Raw genomic sequence first — 17,221 nt, 5'->3', positions numbered from 1 at the left:
CATGTGCCAGTTGCCAATGCAAAGTCATATACATAAAGTATCAAGCTGTGTCTGGCAGTGTGCATTTGGGCTGTTCTGCTGTGACTTAAGAATTAAAGATGAAAGTGCAAATTTGATGATTCATAAGTGCACATAATTTAATATACTATACATATAATTTTGTAATCTGGCTACATAAAAAAATCCATTAGCACCTTGGAAGTGTTTTAGCCAATGATTTAGACAGTCAGTCTTTCTGCTGTCTACAGTCCAGAGTGTTCACTGCCTGCAAACCCTAATAGTTAGAAGTAAAGCAGTATTTTATTGTGATTTTATACAATTTGTACCGTATAAAATTACTCAAGTGGTATTAAGTCATGTTTTCTTTTTAATATAAAACTTTATTTATTAAAACTGGCACATTTCTTAGACTTAGATGGGACATTGCATTGAACTTCACCTCACTAAAATAAATCAAATGATGTTCAATTTAAAGTATTTTGAAGTACAAAGTTGAATTGGTGTTGTTGGTGCAGTAGCTTTTTTTTCTCCAATTTTGACACTTTTAACTGACGTTGACCAGTGCACCCCTGCTTCTCTCTCAGTAAGGAGCAGCACAAATCGTTGAAGACCATGTCCATTTGGGAGCAGCGAGCCAACGAGATACGCCGCCACAACCAGCCCAGCTGCGAAGCCCTGTACGATGACCTGGACCCGGAGGACTTATCCCGCATCTGCCCGCTCAGACCGGACATGAAGACGCACCGCGACAGACCTCTCGTTGTCGAGCCGCGGGACGGTCCCATCTCGGCCGACCACGTAAGCGACACCCAAAACGCGCCCGAGGAATCCGAGACCAACGCCGACCCTCTTGCTCCCGCGTGCCATCAAACTCGCAGTAGGCACCACAGACACAAAAATCGCAGAAGTAACGAGAACGGGGAGAGCGGTAAAGAGGGGAGGCATCACGTGCACCACAGTCGCTCCAAAGATCAAGACAGGGGTAGGAGCAAGGAGTGCAAAAGCGACCGGTCCCGGAGTGGAGAAGGCGGTCGACGGCACCACCATCAGAGTTCGGTGGACGACAGCGCAGGGGTGACCAGCGAAAGGGAGCACAGGCACCATCATTCGCACCGACAGAACAGGGAGGGGAACGGGGCTGTGAACACGGGCGGCAGGGCGGAGAGGAGGTCCCGGCACAAGGATGGACGGAGTAAAGAGGGAGACAGGAGCTCGAGCGGGGCAAATGGAGAGAGGAGGAGGCGTCGGACACACGGGTGCAGAGGCCAGTCCACCATGGAAGGAGAGGAGTCTAACGAGAGGGAGAAGCCTCACAGTCAAAGGTAAACACTCGATGAACTAGCCTCAGATTCAATTTCAGTCTTAAAGGTGAACGATGTACCTTTCTGATGGTCGGCCACCTTCTATTACTTTGCCTCGAATGTTCCCACAAAGGCATTAAACACATCTGACTCCATTGAGAAAAGCAGGTGACACCACCAGACCAGGGTCAAGTCAGAATTAGCTTTTGAGAGGTGACCCTGCCAATAGTAAGTGTAAAATCCTCCAGCTACAGTAGTCCTGACCAAGCCCGCTGCTCCTGACCGGAGGGCCCAGCTGGGTGGGTCAAATGCAGACAAGACAGGACAAATTTTCCTATGGGGACAATAAAGGCTAAAATATCATTACTGGAGATAAGCAGGTTGTGGACACAATAAAGTTACCATTTTAATCATTACTATTTCAATTCCTCATGTTTTTTTTTACTATAATTTTATTTATTTGACATTATTTTTCTAATATTCTACATGTATCACTCATACTGGCTGTCTGTCTGTTATAAATTAAATCCCTTTATTCATCCCTTTGCTTAACACTGGTTTTGAGTCAATAAAAAAAATCAATTCTATCTAATATGATTTTAGATACTTGGGCATGCAACGCTTCTATTATTGAAATTGAATGCTATTGCAAATCCAAACATATTTGAACAAGTTTACCGGACTAATACGACTGAATGAATCATCTAAAATGCTAATGTAATGGGTTAATCAGTCATTGCGGTGCCGCCTCAGAACAGTCATATTCGTTCTTGTGCCAGGTTTGGAGACTCGGAGGGCGAGTCTCTTGCCATTTCTCCTCAGAAGGGCACAGGGTCCTGGCCCACAGACCGAGCTGAGGACTCAGACAACCAGAAGAACGTGAGGAGAACCGAGCCGGCCCCTCCTGTGACCATCACCTCTCCACCGGGCGACACCACCATCATACAGAGTGAGAGGCACACACTTATATACAGTAGGTCACCAAAACATTCAACGTGTTCTATATGTAAAGCAACAAGCACAGTCAATACTTTTGTATGGATATTGTATTTTATTTTCAATCTATTGATTCAGGTGTGCACTAATAATTGGCTTAGTTCATGTATTTCTTATTAAAGCACTTTACAACGTGATAAAATGGTTGTAGAGTTTGTTTTGTTGTTGTTTTAAATATCGCTTCATATTATTCATGCAACTGTTAATTATTTAGTTTGTCTCTTTTCTTTTTGAGGCAGGTAACACATAAAAGAGAAATTTGAACAGTAAAAAGATCAGTGTTAAAGTTGTGTTCCTCTAACTCTTTTAACTCGACTTCTTCAGAGCTCTGTTCAAGAATACCTGTGCATAAGGCCTTGTTTCTATATTATTACCAAGAAAATACATCTTTATATGGTATAGTATTTGATGAAACATAATTAGCAGATACTATGAATGTGCCAAAGGGTTTGTGAGAGCAGATCCAAACACTGCACGTTGAAAACTCTCGCTTTAATTCACAATCATACCGTAATCAGTCATCTACGGCCATATCAAACGTTTCAAAGCACAAAAGAGGCCTTTGTTTCGGTGATTTCAATAAGCTGCGTGTGTATGTTGTGAATATTATTCGCGCAGATGTTGCCGGCTTACAACGTATAACTCTTTATCTAGTGAACAGCATCGACTCTGAGACGGTGCCAATGACGGAGAAGAATTTGGAGGACCTCATTCCCAGTGGGCCGAGACCCATCCTGCCTTACAGCTCCATGTTCGTCTTTGGACAAGCAAATCCGTGAGTAGAAAACACTTTTATTCATGTTATTCCGACTCCTGCTCTAGTCAGACGATGCAATGTTTCCAAAGATGTTGTTTTCTTCATGACGGCTTTTCTCTGAATAGATGAGAGATGCAAATACAATACAGCGTCTGCATTGTGAAAAGGGAAATTGCTGACAGAACGGCAGCAAAATGGTGGATTTGACCAAATAGATGTATTGCATTGTCAATGTACCAAGTTATGACAATGGATTCAGACTTCTACTTTAAATGCAGGAAACATATTGGAAACACAAGGCATTTTCCTTCCTCTTCATCTGCTGTCGACAGGCTTAATCCCGCTTGGTTTTCTTTTATATAACTTAACTTAACCTGTCGTGTTTCAAGTCTTCAACTGAAAATTATCGTTAGACCTCTTTAGCTCAAAGTCATTCAACTGACAACAATCGCACCTTTGTAATTGAGTAATGCACATCTGCCTTTTCACTGTTCAAATGCTAAATCCAAGCATTTAAATTATATAATTTGCATATAAATGATATCACCAGACACGCTCTTCATTTCCACATGCTCCCCAGTGATTTCTCTGTTTTGTTTTTCCTAGTGTGAGGAGACTGTGTCATTACATCGTGACTCTTCGATATTTCGAGATGTCCATCTTGGTGGTGATCGCCATGAGCAGCATCGCTCTGGCTGCAGAGGACCCAGTGTGGACCAACGCCCCTCGGAACCAAGTGAGACACAAGCAGCACCTGTTCAACCGTTAAGGCCGCGGTTATTTTATGACTTGGTTTACGGATCTGCCGCACTTAGATGATTGATTTCTACAATTATTATAAAATGTTTTTATAAAGTACCGCCAACAACGCAAAATAGCATTAAATGAAGTAGAAAAAGCGGTATTAAGTCAAAACATAAGAGCGCGTGAAGCAATTTTTTGCCAAAATCCTGTGTGAGTCTGTGACAGAGCGCGCGCGCCCGTTTCCCTGTCTGCTGCGCGCCTTTATATTGCAAATACACATTTTAAACCCGTTTACCACACTCCTGCGCGTTTTGCCGTGACTAAGACTACACATTTAGAAGCGTCAGTTCTACCAATGCAAAACACTCTAAATCTACCCCCCCTCTCCTCCCCCTCCTCCCGTGGTGCGTTTTGGGAAAAATTGAATTTATATTTATATTTCGTCTGCCTGTTCAATATATTTCATTTAAAAATCCGTAAACCAAGTAATAAAATAACTGCGGCCTAACTCTTGAAAACAGCCTTCTTGTCGGGTGTGTATTTACCTCCACGCTGTTGATCTCTCCAGGTGTTGAAATACCTGGACTATGCCTTCACTGGGGTTTTCACTTTTGAAATGGTTATAAAGGTAAGTAGCATTTTTCAGACTCATTTACATCTTACTTAGGTTATATTTTCCACTTCAGAAGGTTACTCTTGGTTCTTGTTTGTGTTGGATGTCTTATAGAATGGTGAGTTCATTACAATTCACACTGGCCAGGGGGACTTGAACACTCAGTATGTTGCACACACAGCGTTGCCCTGGGGATGCGTCCTCATGAATGCGTATAAGTCAGCTCTGTCGTGCGTCATATTGAAAGACATTGGAGGGTTGTGGTCAAGGATAGTGCGGAAAAGCTCTATTTGAGACATCCCCGCGCCATATTCCATAAAGCATCATATCTTGACCCGTATCATTTGACCTACGTTTCTCATTTGGCAACACAGTCCCCGATAATATACCAAATCAACGGTACCTTGGCTGAGTGGCTTTCAATTTTATTTTCGTAAAGCCCAAAATCACAGCAGCCGTTGCCTCGCGGGGATGATCAGCATTTTTATTTATTTTACAGAATGTTACAGTCACTGGTCAATAATAGAGAAGCAGGTTTCACCAGAATTAAGCGAATGGATAACTGTTCCAGAGCATTCCCTGTCCGTAGTCCCTCCTCCTCAGTGAGTTGGAGATGGTTCCCCGATCCCTGCAGTGTGGGGCCCCCTGCTCCTCACTGCCACAGGCTTTGAAGAATGAGCCAGTACCTTCTAAAGTGCTGAGTATGCTGACTCCAGACTCTCTCCCTGCAAACATCACCTGTGCTTTCATTGTCAGGAGTGTTTTGTTTGTGTTGAGAGCCACGTTTACCTTCTCTTTAACACTTTTAACACACAAAAATCCCCTGATAAAATAAAGAAGCTGAGTTGTCTTGTCTCAAAAGTAAAACAATTTATTCTTGTGGTCATTCTCGTGGAAGGCCGGTTCCACGCGTCTGTCCCGTGCTTTGCTCCCCAAAATGTGTCTGTCCCACGTTCTCCCGTCCCAAGTCCCTGTCCCCTTCCCTAAATAACAGATGATCACATGACACCCCACACGGAAAGTTACAGGTCAGTTAGGTGGAAAAGCAAATGGGGCGGGTCCAAAGAAACAAAGGACACAGAGGTTCCAGGAAGCAGACAGTGAAAACATTTGCATTCATTCAATTCGCATTTCTTGCTGTCTTTTTTATGTGAAACCAAACGGGGCCTGACCCTGGGACTTTTAAGTATCAGTTCTATGCTACCAAGTCTCCCGGGGGGGTCAAGCGTCCACAATGTCAGAAGGCAGAAGGCATTATTATTTGTCTATAACACACTCTCTTCTCTTCGTCCCCGTACTTGACATCACTTTGGCTTCCGTGCGTTTCTTCCAGATGGTAGACTTGGGCTTGCTGCTCCACCCGGGCTCCTACTTCAGAGACCTGTGGAACATTCTGGACTTCATAGTGGTCAGTGGAGCGCTGGTGGCGTTTGCATTTTCGTGAGTACACCCTCTCCTTGTCGACCAGTAAGACCTCACCAGCGTCACCCACTCACAACTGTTTTTGTCACGTGGCGGTTGCCAGGCGCCGTCGTCATGTTTGATCAGAATCGACTGGGAGTGGAGGCGTGTTGCCAGCGCCTCCTCGTTTTATTGTTATTGTGTTTTAATTGACCCACGCTTTCTGTTTTTGTGGCGGGATCGCTTTAAAGGAGCTTCATGGGGTAATGCCTCCTCTGCCTCTCTCGTGCTGCCTGTGTGTGTCGTCATCACTACGTATTTGTGTCATCGTTTCTACGTATTTTACTGAATGCATCACAGTAGACGACATGGTGAACTAACACGGCTGCAAAAAGTCATGCCAAGCAATCGCTTCATATATGCGGTCTCACTACGGCGGATAGTTATGGTCAGGAAATACTGTTTTATTGAAGAGTACAGTAGTAGAAAGTTATTATATTTTTTTGGGGTGGGGATTATGCACAGTACGTCAAAAAAAAGTAGTGAATCAATACCAGATTTTGTTGTTTACTCACTAAAACTGGTGCTTTTGACATAAAACCGTTATTGACCTTTTTGCAGACGTTGCCGTGGGCGTGGCATTTCATTCCGCCCCTCCTGCTGATCGCGTTTTTTTTTTAAATCTCGACAGCAAATAAGTTATAAACGGACAACAAAGTCAACTATGTTACATGAATCAACCTACTTTATATAAGATTTTAGACTTTTCTCTCATTCTCCGTTGAAATGATAACATCCTACAATCCAATTCTAGCATTGTTTAGTATCTTGGTATTGGCTTTTTTTTTGGTTAGTCAGTTTTGCGAATCACAGCATTCCAAGAGCTCCAGATAACATCACTTCTGATTATATTATGATTGTATTCTGAGCGTGGATAAGAGCGTGTTGAGACCTGCAGTATATGAAGTCAAATTGCTTGTGACGACGGATGCTTTTTGCAGACTTTCCTGGCTACATCCCCGTCTCGTAGTTCATTTTAGTACTTGCCTGACTGGCTCGATCTACCTTTATGTCACTGCACACACACTCTCTCCTCCTCATCTCTCCACAGCCTCAAACACGGGCCGGTTTTTCCATCCGCGCTTTGCCACACAGGCCTCTCCGAGCATTCATTCCTCAAGCTCTATTATTAATTCAGCAGAGGCTCGCTAATGTAACAAGCTAGCTGCTGCCCGGGCGTATCGCGGGGGGCTATTGATGGTCCCCGCGTGATCGTAGCGTGCACACGAACAGACTGTGCCACGTGTGCGCTGTTAGCAATTGGGTATTAATGACCCGACTGGCCGTTGGCACCAGAAATAAATGATGTTATGGGGTGGGCATATTTTCGATTTAGATTACCGCCTTTCTATTTTTGGTGTAGCACTTGCTTTTTAGTTTTCATTTCTGGGGATTTGATACAATATACAATAACACCTGACAGATTTGTACCATTTAAATGACAGTGTTGCAAATCCCTCGCTCACATCGTTAGCTAATAATATGTGAGATGTGACCCAGAAATAAGATGCATTCATCATAAACTTTAAGGCGGTTAATTGTAGCTGTTTTTGGCCTGCTGTGTGTTAGATTTCTTAAACTAAACTTTGACATTGGCAAGCAGATGTTGTCTGGGGGGAAAGTGCTGCGTGTGCACTGCATTTACTACGAGCAGAAGAACAGAGTGGAGCATTTAGCAGCAAATGGGCCAGAAAGAGTTGTGGGGGTTGTAAGAAAATACTGGGGTAAGAATATGTAGACACTGGGAATAAATGCATTATGTTGGCAGTAGGTGATGAGCCAATGACTCAATCAATCAGGGAATCACTTTTGGCATACTTGCATGCACTGCTATTTGGGAATTAACATAAAGACTGTGATCTGAAATATAGATTTGTTTTTAAAACATTTAGTGTATCAACAAAGCTCAACAACTATCAAATATCTTTATTAATTTCCTCATAATTGTCACCACATGTGGCTTATTTTCTCAAAATCTTAAATAATAACTTAAATAATTCAAAATCTTTGCATTTTCAGCCCCTTTGAGCCTAAAGTAAATTTCATTAATTGCCCCAATTCTGAGTCTGATGGAGGTTTTCAGTTATATGATAACTCATGTCATGACCACAAATTATACTAAAAAATCTACTTTATAAACCACAAATAATACATTTGGCCATTGTATTCTAGATTCAAATGTTTTAGATTTAATGGTGCATTATAATATGTAGAGTCTGATCTGATCACACTGCGCAGTGCCTTTAAACTCAGGCGCTCCGAGCCGCCAATCATGAGCAGACTGATCTCGGCAAAAATCACTTGATCTGCACAATGGGCCAATCAGACGCACCAATAACACTTCAAATGCATCGATCAAATTTACCTTGAGGTAGATGATCTGTCAGTTACTGCAGTGGTGTCGTTCAAACGCGCTCTGATGTATCCAGCGTCTGCTCGCGCTCAACAACGTGTTTCTGGTCACATGCACAGAACGAGTGCTGTGATCAACGTTTCTTAGGTGTTTTTTGTCTTAGTCTTGGGGGTAATAAAGTCATGAACACAACTCGACGGTATGTTTCACGCTGCCCTCGAACACCTCCCCGCTCTTCATGCATTGTGATCGTCTCATTAGCTTCACGTGAGTCGGATCCGTCAGACGCTGTGCGCTGCGAGCCGGCAGCTGTCACTCACTCGTCATGCATGCCTCTGAACCATCCGTCTGGACTGACTGCTCGTTGCCAAGACGATGGGCCACAACACAACCAAAGTCTGTGCATCCAGAGTCACTCGGGTGGAGCGCTTTGCAGAGCGTGTAAAGGGCCGGGAAACGGAAGAGACATTTTGGGCTGGATTGAGTCAAATGATCTATATCGAATCAACACTTTACTTTTACTTTTAAACTACAACAATCTACTTTTTTAAATTTGAATCATAAGGTAATTGTCTTATTCCACATAACCTTGTAATTGGTGAATTTGTGGTTGAAATCTTAAACCCAGAACGTAGATGGAACACGATACGACTCATTTTATTACTATTTCAAGCTAGAATTTGCTGCTTTTGGGGTAAATCTAAAAACGTTATCTCCGACAAGCTGTCTGATCTAAATGCTAAAAACAATTATAAACCTTTCCTTTCCTCTGCTGAAAGATGTCACTCGTGCCCTTTAGATACTCGGCCATGAACTCCTCCGTGACCCTGCAAACTGCACTAGTGGCTCACGCGGATTCAAGTACTTTTAGCTTGCAGAGCGATAGCAACGTGCTCCATCTCTTGAATCACACAGTGTAACGTTTCTGCTAACAATGTGCTCCGTCAGTGCTTTTATGTATACAACAAATTAAAAATGGTTTATTGCCCATAGTGAATGAATGGCATAAGGCAAAATGTGTGGTTTGTCATTCTTAACGTGAATAAATGTTCTGAAAAAATGAAATAAGTGAATTAAAGGATACACAGGGCTATGTTTTAAATCTGTAGTTTGATAAAAGGTGTAATATGCTGATTGTACTTTGGTTAGCAGAAACAGTACATGAAAATATGATTAATTTAAGGATTTCCTGTTCACGTCACATCGCCATACATTATTTGAGTTGTGAAAATGCCTGCTTGAAATGCATTTATTTTCTGTCCAAAGATAAACGTCCATTGTAGATTAGATTGTTGACATTAATAATACGAGTCACACATACTTTAGCTGTAAATCCTCACACACGTTTGAGCTGTTGTTGATGCAAACATGTGCTTTATGTAGTTTGTCTGTGCGAAGCGTCCATAAATGTGATGTACTATGTTTTACCACTGTTTTCCCCCAAGTAGATCGCAACAAGGTGTGACCAGGTGGGGACCTCCCCTTTGCCCCGCCCCCCTCTCCCCCCTTTCCGTATCCTGTTCTTCTCATGGTCGACTTCCTGTACCACATGAATCACAGTCATTTAACGTGGATGCAGTAGCTCCTCTCAACCACGTGAAACCACAATCTGATCGCTCTCAACTGAAACATGCCTCCAGAAAGAATATATACAGTATATTTCATTTGTTTCTATGTTTGTTTGTGTTTTTACTCATATCAAAAGTAGTGTTTCTACAATTAAAACGCAGGAACAGCTCAATATTCCAGGCAATTTGTGTGACAATTGCAAACTACGACAAAACTTTTTGGCTTTCACTCTTTATACTTGAACCTATAAATAACTCGTATCTAATCCTTCAATAAATCAACGCGGGAACAGTGTATCTACAGCAGGCTAAAGAGCAGCACGTTATGTTTAAATATATACATATAGTAAAAGTTTGCTTTGCCTAAAATGTGCCCGAGTATGGCATTAAACTAATCTCTACGGAGACGGGCGGATGTGTTAATAAGTGTTGTTTAGCGCTGAAAACACCTGCAATTAAATGAAGATGAAACTTTAATGCCATGCAGTGAAATATTCCAGGCAAAGCAATAACAGCATTGTGGAAAAGTTACGGAGTGCATCTTTTAAGTGAAAATCTACACGTTTGAATAATAACATCCATTAGTAAGTTTCACATTCACTGCCAACGTGTCACAACACAAGGTAGATTTGATTAAAAATGGATTTGTAGTTAGATAGTTAAATCGATAATTACAAAAGTGATTGAAATTTGAAAGTACACCACGTAATAGGGGGCGATATTGACAAATAATTTGTATTATTTCCCTCGATAACGATATTAAGAATGTGGAATGTGCTAAAAGGTCAGCAGAAAACATGAATAGATCACAAAATAAGCCACAAAAGTGCAGAAATATCACTTTATACTGGTACTAACTACTGTTTCTGGCTATTTCTAAGCTCATTTTTAACCATTTTAACTGCAGACAACATACATTCTAATTGTACTTACTTCTAAATCAATTATTGCATTGTTGCCGCTGACACCATGTAGTTGTACCTTGAAAGTTGGTCACGAAGCCGTTTGCTCAAAGTTTGATCGATAAACTATTGCTCAAAGACCAGGTTCTAAAAATAGCAGTGTGGAAGATGGATTGGGACCGTGGGCCGACCTCTCTGTCCTGGCCCCCGAAAAGAGTCGCACCTTTGTGGCTCTGCTCACATCGCTGCCAGACCCTCATTATCATCCGGCCTTTACTCCCTCGCTTTCCCCCGGATCTAGGACACATTTTAACCCCGTAACAGATATAAAAAATGTACGGTTACGATATAAAGGTGCTGTACCTGTAAGAGTTTTCATTTTCTTTGCTCAGTTACCTAATGCCTTCTGAGCATCCAAATCCATCACAACAATGAGTTCATGAGCACTTTTTTTTAACCATTTTCAAAGACCAGAGCGAGTTTTGCCGGACGTCACGGTAAATGTTCAGCAAAATAGACGCATTTATAATATACCGTATTTTCCGCAGTATAAGGCGCACTTAAAAGCCTTTCATTTTCTCAAAAAACTACTTATAATCCATTGTGCCTTATATATGGATTCATTCTGGTTGTGCTTACTGACCTCGAAGTGATTTTGTGTGGTACTCGTTTTGTTTCGCTTAATGCGCCTTATAGTCCGGTGCGCCTTATATTTGAAAAATTATCGAAAATATAGTGCGAACAATACGGTATCTGTACTGGGGCAAAACAGATTTTACTTTATTACATGGGTACAGCCCCTTTAACACATGACATGAGCCTTTATTCAACTTTCCTGTCAATCAATCATTTTTAATCCGCAGCATAAATCGACAACTATTGGATTATGTTGGATTTTGGTTCACAAACTAACACCACAAAGCAAAACCTGGACTAGAGCTGCAACATATCTGGTCCACACCCGGACTAAACCGGGCTTTAGTGTCAACATAGCCCCAATTTGTAGCTTTTCGCTGCTTTCGGCTGCATTTGGAGGCACATTCAGTGAAAGCGATCAGATTATTGAGGTGGTTCTCCTCTAGGCCTCATCGTGACTGTGTGAGTGTACGGTCTGTGTGAGTGTGCGGTCTGTGTGAGTGTACGGTCTGTGCGAGTGTGCGGTCTGTGTGAGTGTACGGTCTGTGCGAGTGTGCGGTCTGTGCGAGTGTACGGTCTGTGTGAGTGTACGGTCTGTGTGAGTGTACGGTCTGTGTGAGTGTACGGTCTGTGCGAGTGTACGGTCTGTGTGAGTGTACGGTCTGTGCGAGTGTACGGTCTGTGTGAGTGTACGGTCTGTGTGAGTGTGCGGTCTGTGTGAGTGTACGGTCTGTGTGAGTGTGCGGTCTGTGTGAGTGTACGGTCTGTGCGAGGGTGCGGTCTGTGCGAGTGTACGGTCTGTGTGAGTGTGCGGTCTGTGTGAGTGTGCGGTCTGTGCGGGTGTGCGGTCTGTGTGAGTGTACGGTCTGTGTGAGTGTACGGTCTGTGTGAGTGTGCGGTCTGTGTGGGTGTGCGGTCTGTGTGAGTGTACGGTCTGTGCGAGTGTACGGTCTGTGCGAGTGTGCGGTCTGTGCGAGTGTGCGGTCTGTGCGAGTGTGCGGTCTGTGTGAGTGTACGGTCTGTGCGAGTGTACGGTCTGTGCGAGTGTGCGGTCTGTGCGAGTGTACGGTCTGTGCGAGTGTACGGTCTGTGCGAGTGTGCGGTCTGTGCGAGTGTGCGGTCTGTGCGAGTGTACGGTCTGTGCGAGTGTACGGTCTGTGCGGGTGTGCGGTCTGTGCGGGTGTGCGGTCTGTGTGAGTGTGCGGTCTGTGTGAGTGTGCGGTCTGTGTGGGTGTGCGGTCTGTGTGAGTGTACGGTCTGTGCGAGTGTGCGGTCTGTGCGAGTGTGCGGTCTGTGCGAGTGTGCGGTCTGTGCGAGTGTACGGTCTGTGCGAGTGTGCGGTCTGTGCGAGTGTGCGGTCTGTGCGAGTGTACGGTCTGTGCGAGTGTACGGTCTGTGCGAGTGTGCGGTCTGTGCGGGTGTGCGGTCTGTGTGAGTGTGCGGTCTGTGTGAGTGTACGGTCTGTGCGGGTGTACGGTCTGTGCGGGTGTACGGTCTGTGCGGGTGTACGGTCTGTGCGGGTGTACGGTCTGTGCGGGTGTACGGTCTGTGCGGGTGTACGGTCTGTGCGGGTGTACGGTCTGTGTGGGTGAATCTCAGGCCTACATCACTAAAACGCATGCGACCACGATAAAGTGCATCAGAGCATGGACGCTGCCGCATGGAACTAGAACGCAGCGCGAATCGGCGTTACACAGTCAAAAAACAGATAATCCCGGCGTAAATACTCTGCCTTAGGTTTATGTTTGACGCTTTAAACGGCCATCGTCAGTGTTGAGATTTTTAGACGCTCGGTAGATGGAACTTAATGGTGACTTTGTGCGAAAGGCCTGTGAAAAGTAAATGTTTGAAATCAAAGCAGAACAAATTAACTGAATGTCAACGTCTGAAATAAATGTATGTTTTATCCACTGTGGCTTGTATTTATAGATAAATAATAGGCCGATATATCAGACCCATAGTTACACTTTTTGGCGTATCGGCCTTAAATCTCTAGCCAAGGCCAATATTCAGTTTGGGCCGACTTATGCTTAAAGGAAAGACATAACACTTTATTTTAACACTTTTTAAAATGTGATTACACTGCTCAGTTATTGGTTAATAGTAAAACAATGTTGCGGTTGTCCAAATCTCCAAATCTTTCCTTATTTCTCCAAATCTTTCCTTATTATTCCTATGAAGAAAAGTACAAACAGTAACTGAGCTTGTAGCCATTTCAAATAATACATATTTAGAGAGAAAAATCTGCACCATTCCAACTTTTTAAGCAACATTTTGAGGACTTTTCACCTTTCAAAAGATTGGATTAGTGTTTTAAATTGGTAATTGTCCTTATTTTCCATCATTCAGAACCCGTGGATATTTAAGCACATTAAAAACACAGTAAGTGAATGGAAACAACCTTCTGGAATTGCAGATTAATATCGATTTCTAGAAACTACTGCAATTCACACTATAAAATCCTGTTACTGTCCGTCTTCTTTATTAAACTCTGCTCTGTAACTTTGTCTTTTCTCCTGTCACAATGTTAAACTCAATCTACATTTTTTAAACAACATAACTGGATCTGAAAAGTCAAAAGGCGCAGTATATGAACAAAAACATTGACCGGAAGTCGCTCAAACATTTACAAACCAATGCGTTTTCACAGCCTTTGAACACAATAAAGACCTATATCTCCAGGCTTACTATACATTCCATTATATCGATGCTGATTCCTGATGCACAGCGAACGTCTGCATGTGAAATCTCTCAACAAAAGGACGAGCGGCGCCTTTTTTGTTCAGTCCGGTGCATGCGAGGCTCCACCACGAGATCAGAGCCTGTGAATGGGGATTACGTGATTCATATTTTGCGAACGGTGCGGCGGCGCATGCTTCTGTGAGAGGACGGTTGTGTGCGAGCGTGTGGGAATTACGCACCAATAAGTCGCACTTAACGAGATTAGTGTCAATAGGAATGACTTGGCACACGCCCCAACACAATGTGATTACGCTAAACGACAGATAAGGACCTCGCTCGTCTTTTCTGAGCTACGCCGAGTCCAAATGTGTGCGGGAGGAGCGGTGCATGTTTGGGGAACTGTCTCGGCTCATTCAATTTTTGTATGATATATCTGACAGGAGAATGTTGCTCTTTTGATAAGGCCCTTTAAAAGTTTCTTGGCAAATACGTCCCGAATTCTGGGATGGGAGGCAAACGTGAAGTGGAACATAATGCGATTTCAACCTGTATTAAAAAAAAATGGGAGGTTTTTTGCAAATGAAAAACAATGGGACACGTGTGAGCAATTGTATTTGACATTATTGTAATAGGCATTTTATATTTTTGATAGAGTTTAAGGTTTTACTGGACAAATATTTCCAGAAATGATGACCTTGCAATAGTTTTTTGCTTTATCTACACAAGTTTTACAAATTTTACTATGAATTGTTATTTTTATGAACAACTTTTAGGTTGGAAAATAGTTTGTAGCAATAATACGAATCAAACAAACTTGACATTTGTACCATGGAAATACTAAATAGTTGTCTGTCTTTTATCTTAAAGAGTTAAAACTGCTTTATTTTGCCTCCCTTACGTCATTTTTAACTTTCTTATTATTTTAAAGGGTCTGTTTATTTTGTCTTTTATTATAAAAAACAATCACATAAGATATAATTAAAGCATTACCTAACTTTCCTAATGGCAGTCGTCTCCATGGAGATGTCATTCCTCAATAAACCGTTTTTTAGAATACCTTGAAAACTATACTGTGGAATATTCCGGACAAAGCAAACATGTCCCAACTGTCGACATATCCTCCAAAAGAAAAGTTCCAACACATGCGTTTATTATTCAAGATCTAACTTTCTAACCTTTTGGAAACAAATGTAAGTTTTATGCATCAAATATACTTAGAATTAAATAAAGGATATAAATAGAGCTGGGGGATATTGACAAAAGTGACGATATTTTGTCAAATCCACTCTAAATGTGTTAAAACATGTCTTTAAATGCATTCGATGAGGTTTGATCATCAGACAAATTTGAAACGTCTGTCAAATGAATCACAAAAGTAAAGAAATATCAGCTTTATACCCATCATATTTCTGTATTTCTTCTCAGCTCTTTTTATAGAATTTTTTACTCGAAATTAGTATACTTAATGTCAAAATGATATTATCTAAATTTATATATATATAAAAAAAAATTAAAGTTGCGGTGAAAATTGGAAATAATAAGAAACAAATTTGTGGCTTTGTCCAATATCCAAACACAGATTAAATGCCATACGATCACATAACACTATAACGCTGTATAATCGACGCTGTAATGGCGTTAGTGACCCGCCCGCCTCAGCCGTACAGACAGATTAAAAGTCCGGTGACCAGTGCTGCTGACTCGAGCCTGTACTTGTGTCTTAACGTGCTCTTCGCTGCAGGGGGACCAAAGGCAAAGACATCAGCACCATCAAATCACTGAGAGTCCTTCGGGTGCTGCGGCCGCTCAAAACCATCAAACGCCTGCCCAAACTCAAGGTAAAGCCGGAGCTGCCGTGTCTCTCATTCTGTTCTAGTGCTATTGAAAGTGTTTTTGCTTTGTTTACGTCGATTCATCGGAAGAGAAAAAGGAAGAAGGGAAAAATAATTGATAAAAACGTTCATGTATATTTTAGTTTAGTTTAAGTGCCTCTGACAGGTTGGACAACTCGTTGAACTAATATTTGATGTGGTGATATGTGGCAAAAAAATTATAAAACATCCCAGAATTGCAATTTTTTCAGGTTATAATTTCACTTCCTGGTTGTAATTGATGACGTCACTAAAGGAAATTACCCAGCAAACAATATTACTTTTTTTTTTTTCAAATTTGACATAAAAATACACCTTTATTTTGTTGCATTATGTTTGTCAAAAAAGTTGTTTCTTTTGTCTGAATTATGCAGAAATTTGTCTGGAACCGGTGCCTTACTGTGATGTCACTTCCTGTCATTTTCGACAGATTTTTCTCCACAAATACCTACTCGATCGGTGTAAAACTATAGTTTATACGTATAACAGATATAAATACACCAAGTAAAGTAAAAATCAGAACATCGTAAAAACCTGTCATAGGCACTTTAAGTATCTACAAGAAAATAGTTTGAAAAGGAGTGTGTGGAAATGACAGATGAGTTCACCTTTCAATGATACAATACAACACCATTTTTCAGTACAATTTCTGGTAATTACTTATTCATTTTTAAGCGACAAACAGAAACTTATCCTGGTGGTTCTCCAAGCCTGTATTTTAAAGTCCATTCGACCTCTAAATGTATAGCCCTCCTCGTGCTCACAGGGAAATCTTAGAACTCAAGTCGGTACAAGATTACATTATTATTAGAGTATGATAATTAATTAAATTTAAGCAGATTTGACTTAAAGAAGAGCGGATTGGTGTGGTCTCTCCACCCGGCGTTATGGATGATTCCTATTGCCCTATTTTGGAGAGTAACAAGTAGAAGTTATTATTCCATACCTCTGCACAGTGTTATAGAAGTGGCAACACATGTACTTTAGTAGTCAACTAGTAGCTGATTGTTTTTCATGTTAGTCGCCAAATCAAACTAATAATTCATTATTTATTGTACATTGAGACTTTTGAAATGCATTATTAATCGAATAGAGGTTGAAATATTGTGACTGAAGGCTTTTAGATTTACAAATAAAGTCTATTATGGACGAAAACCTGAAATTTTGTATTCTTTTTTTGACATTTTGATCTAATAATGCCACTGTCTTGTTCTAAAGGTGTTTTAGAGTCCGTACCATCCAGATAGCGATGATCAAAATACAACTACCATTATTTTTATTGTCAACTCGTCACAAATAGTTAATTGATTGTTGCATTATTGCATTGGACGAATGAT

The 17,221-nt window shown here is 41.7% G+C and overlaps 1 protein-coding gene across 1 annotated transcript in view; it reads left to right on the top strand.

The window, feature by feature from the left end:
- cacna1ba (calcium channel, voltage-dependent, N type, alpha 1B subunit, a) overlaps nt 1–17,221 on the top strand; it is a 146,583-nt gene that overhangs the window by 95,095 nt on the left and 34,267 nt on the right. The window contains exons 21-27 of the mRNA XM_072432636.1: nt 585–1,322; nt 2,081–2,250; nt 2,952–3,072; nt 3,661–3,790; nt 4,367–4,426; nt 5,745–5,851; nt 15,755–15,851. Of these exons, the coding sequence (XP_072288737.1) occupies nt 585–1,322; nt 2,081–2,250; nt 2,952–3,072; nt 3,661–3,790; nt 4,367–4,426; nt 5,745–5,851; nt 15,755–15,851 (1,423 nt within the window). The remainder of the gene's footprint in view (nt 1–584; nt 1,323–2,080; nt 2,251–2,951; nt 3,073–3,660; nt 3,791–4,366; nt 4,427–5,744; nt 5,852–15,754; nt 15,852–17,221) is intronic.

Source organism: Eucyclogobius newberryi, unplaced genomic scaffold (genome assembly GCF_026437365.1).
Source record: "Eucyclogobius newberryi isolate DKJ021-1_F unplaced genomic scaffold, fEucNew1.0.hap1 SCAF_6, whole genome shotgun sequence".
Classification (NCBI taxonomy): domain Eukaryota; kingdom Metazoa; phylum Chordata; class Actinopteri; order Gobiiformes; family Gobiidae; genus Eucyclogobius; species Eucyclogobius newberryi.
This window is presented reverse-complemented; position numbering and strand designations above follow the sequence as displayed.